Here is a 4,131-nt window from a genome sequence, read left to right on the forward strand (position 1 = left end):
TGGAGAATCCCAGGGACGGGGGAGCCTGGTGGGCTGCTGTCTATGGGGTCACACAGAGTCGGACACGACTGAAGTGACTTAGCAGCTTAGCAGCATAAAGCAACCTGGAAAACAAACTTCATTATAATAGTTGCATGATTCCCATCTGCACTCAGGATTCTTTCCTAGCATTTGTCCTTATCTACTCTTGAGAGAAATAATAACCAGAATGCAATATATCAGTGTTTTCTGATACTGATAGGTGTATTTCTGAGATGAGGTGATTGTGGAGGATAGGTTTGGGTCTGAAAAGGCTGCAGATGATTCCTAACCCTTCATGCTGCCCGGGGCTGACACAGGCCTATCTAATGGCTCCACAGGCTCTCACCCGGTCACCTGGTGACTTACTGGTGGAAACAGACCCCAGCTCATCTCACGGCTGATCTCAGCACCTCTAAAATATCTGCACAGTGTATGTTAGAATGAGAGTCTGGCAGATACAACTTTCTATACTTCTTCAACTGTGAAGCATTTCAATTTGTATGCAGTTTTAGGAAAATTGAATTTTTCTGTCAAATGTGATGTCAAAAACTGGAGATAGAAAATAAATAAAGCTTTAGTTAGCCTGAGGGATGGGATAGTTCAGAAGGTTTTGCTAATTCCTGTTAAATCCATATGAATACTTACATTTAAAATATACTTAAATGGTAAGCTGATAAATCTGGGTAATTAAAGCCTGATAAATGTCCTCTAATAAGACAAGTACAGTTTGGGTTTGAGTTACTTGGCATTCTTTTTTTCACCTGGCATTTACAGACATAACCTCAAACTTAAAAAAACAAAAAGAAAGAAACTTAAAAAAAATACAAGCAATATATTTACTGATTTTCCTGATATTTTATATTCAGTTTTTAAAATTTGAATTCCAGGGCAAGATTGGAGAGAGTGATTTTGTGGGAGGCTAAAATAAGTGAAATGAAGAAAAACCTTAGGAAGCATTACGAAGTTCTTCTGGACTGCACTTACACTGAGCACTCGGTTGTGGACAGTCAGGTAGGAGGAAAGGATGGGACTACATTTGGGGTGTGTGTGTTTATTGTGTGGCTGGGGCTGCTCCAGTGACATAACCATAGCCTAAGCAGCTTAAACAATAGGAATTTGCTTTCTCGGAGGTCTGGAGCGTGGAAGTCAGGGATCAGGGTGTTGGTGGGATCGGCTCCTTCCCAGTCCGTGAGGGCCTGTGTCCTTGGTTTGTAGACGGCATTTGTCGTCCCCATCACCTGCGGGTTCTGCCCCAAACACAACGGCTCCTTGTAAAGAGGACTGTCTAGTGCCACACTCTCCTAATCTACTCGAGAGAAGTAAGAACCAGAATGCAATGTTCATCTTTTCTGATGCTTTCAGGTGTATTTCTGAGCACTGTTTTAATCATCGTTAAGTTACAGAGTGAAACCTTTAATTTTATATTTCTGACTCTTTGGTGTTTCAGACTTTAATGAAGATCTTATGCAGACTGTGGAAGACGAGAAGAGGCTAGAAGCTGTGTAGTCTGTTACGGCGGGGCAGCAGGTACCATCATGGGTCGATGGAGATTAGGCAGAGACAAATGGTGGAGACACTCTTCAGGCTGAAGCACATCAAGGTTGGTGAACTTTGAGGATAACTTCCCTAAAAGCACTGTCTTCATCCCTTTGGACTGAATGTCCCCTGATAGCTTATAGGGGAATGTGCCCTGACATCACCTCTCTCCCTGCCAGGTCCCTCCACTTACCAGGATGCTCTGCCAACACTCAGCATTTTTATTTTGTTCTTCCAATACATTTTTACATAGTTCACATATGAAGTATGTGCAATTTGGGATCCTGTCTGCTTTACCTTTGAACTTCTCAGGTGGCTCAGCAGTAAAGAATCTGCCTGCCGATGCAAGAGATCTGGGCTCGATCCCTGGGTTGGGAAGATCCCATGGAGAAGGAAATGGCAACCCACTCCAGTATTCTTGTGTGGGAAATCCCATTGACAGAGGAGCCTGGTGGGCTGCAGTCCATGGGGTTGCAAAGAGTCGGATACAACTGAGCAACTGAACACGAAAATGTAATCAAGTAAATTATTAATGAACATTACATAATCAACATCTTTTAAGCGCATCATAATACACACACACATATATACTCTACCTAGACATTTTCTTGACATTTTCTGGTTTATACATTTATACCAGCATTTCTGATTGTTGAAATGCCTGTTTCAGAGGGCAAAAGTATTATTAAGGCTCTAGAATTATATTGCTATTTTTTCCCCCAGGATGGGTCTATTTGTTGTGACTGATGTTGAGTATTGTGGTTAAAAAGTGGAGCTGTGAGTATAGGTCAGAGAGTTTCCTGTTTGCCACCCATCACACCCCTAGCTCCACATATTACTCACATCTTACATCATTGCGGTGCCTTTGTTACAGCTTTCATTTTCCTACAGTGTGGTCAAAATTACATAAAAGAATGACCCTAGAAAATGCTGAATGTGGGTAGATTAAAATTATTAATATCTGAATAAAAACTTTAAAAGAGCACACACACAAAAAAGAGAGGCTTTCGGTTCAAGATGGCAGAGCAGAAGGACGTGCACTTATTTCCTCCGGAGAGAACCAGAATTGCAACCAGCTGTTGAATAGCCATCAACAGGAGGACTTTGGAACCCACAAATGAAAAAGAGAGAAAATGTGTCCCAATAGTGTATGTATCAGAAGTGGGAGTTGTTTGAGGTAATGCCCAAAGGAAGGGTAAAATTACTGATCAGTTTTAGAATTTTACTACTATGGATTGCGTACATTTGTCAGAGCCCGCTGAAAGAACAGAATTTGAGGGTGTAACTTCCAAACCCAAGAGGAAAAGCAGCTGGCAGTAGAAACAGCTGAATCAATGAAAAGCAATCAGGAAAGCAGACAAAATGATTAAAAACACTGGACAAATAAAAGGCACAGTATTAACTGGTAGGTATATCATCAAATAGGACAATTATGTTAAATATACTGGATGTGTATAACTCTAATTAACAGGACAATATTTTGAACTTAGTTACCAAAATATCCAAGTAGGTAAAGATTATATGGTACACATTTAAAACATAAGAGGAAAAGAATTGAAAGGGAAAAGTGCAATAATAACCAAAAGAAAGCTGATTCAGTAATAAGCAAAATAAGCTGATGCTTGTATGAAATAAAATATATTTTAAGGTAAAATAATTACTTCAGGGGTGGATGGCACCACCATTAGGAAGGTATACTAATTTAGCATTTTTACATGCTATCACAAGGTCAAAGTGTATAAAGAAGAAACCATAATGGGAACAGGAAAATATAGAGTTGATCATTAAAACACTACACAGTCAAACACAGGTGCAGGTAAGCTAGTGCTTAGAGGAAAATGAATAGCCACAAGTGACGGGAAGAGAAACAAGAGAGGGTATGAACAACCTTCCTTAAGTCTGGAGCAAGGTAGACGTATGGCAGATTCCAACTGGTGGCTTCAGTTTCTTCTAAAAAATGTGAGTCAAAATGGTATTTTCAAATAGAGGTAGGAAAGCAAAAACCTCAGGAAATATCCTTTTTCCTATATCTATCTCTTCTGATGCCATTACATCTTATCTGCTGCTGCTGCTAAGTCACTTCAGTCGTGTCCGACTCTGTGCGACCTCTGAGACGGCAGCCCACCAGGCTCCCCCGTCCCTGGGATTCTCCAGGCAAGAACACTGGAGTGGGTTGCCATTTCCTTCTCCAATGCATGAAAGTGAAAAGTGAAAGTGAAGTCGTTCAGTCATGTCCGATTCTGGGCAACCCCATAGACTGCAGCCTACCAGGCTCTTCTGTCCATGGGATTTTCCAGGCAAGAGTACTGGAGTAGGGTGCTATTGCCTTCTCTGACATCTTATCTAGAATCATCTAAAAACCTCCTTCAGATCATTCAGCTTCCACTCACCCACTTCTTAATGAGTAGTTTACAGAGCAGCCAAAGCAACAGTAGAAATATGAATAAACTCATGCTACTCTGCTTTCTCTTACAGTGTAAGCTCCTCAGAGTAGTGCTTTTAATGCTCAATGGGACCTGACCCGTGCTGTGCCACTGATTTTACCTCCTACTCTTTTCTTGTCTTGGAAATCTT

General features: G+C 41.0%; 1 protein-coding gene across 1 annotated transcript in view; it reads left to right on the forward strand.

The window, feature by feature from the left end:
• The window catches only part of DDX60 (DEAD (Asp-Glu-Ala-Asp) box polypeptide 60), a 130,716-nt gene that overhangs the window by 123,816 nt on the left and 2,769 nt on the right, over positions 1-4,131 (forward strand). Inside the window, 1 exon segment of the mRNA XM_010852802.1 lies at positions 1,469-1,621. Within this exon segment, the coding sequence (XP_010851104.1) occupies positions 1,469-1,621 (153 nt within the window).

This window comes from Bison bison, unplaced genomic scaffold (assembly GCF_000754665.1).
Source record: "Bison bison bison isolate TAMUID 2011002044 unplaced genomic scaffold, Bison_UMD1.0 scf7180017864316, whole genome shotgun sequence".
In the NCBI taxonomy this organism is placed as follows: domain Eukaryota; kingdom Metazoa; phylum Chordata; class Mammalia; order Artiodactyla; family Bovidae; genus Bison; species Bison bison.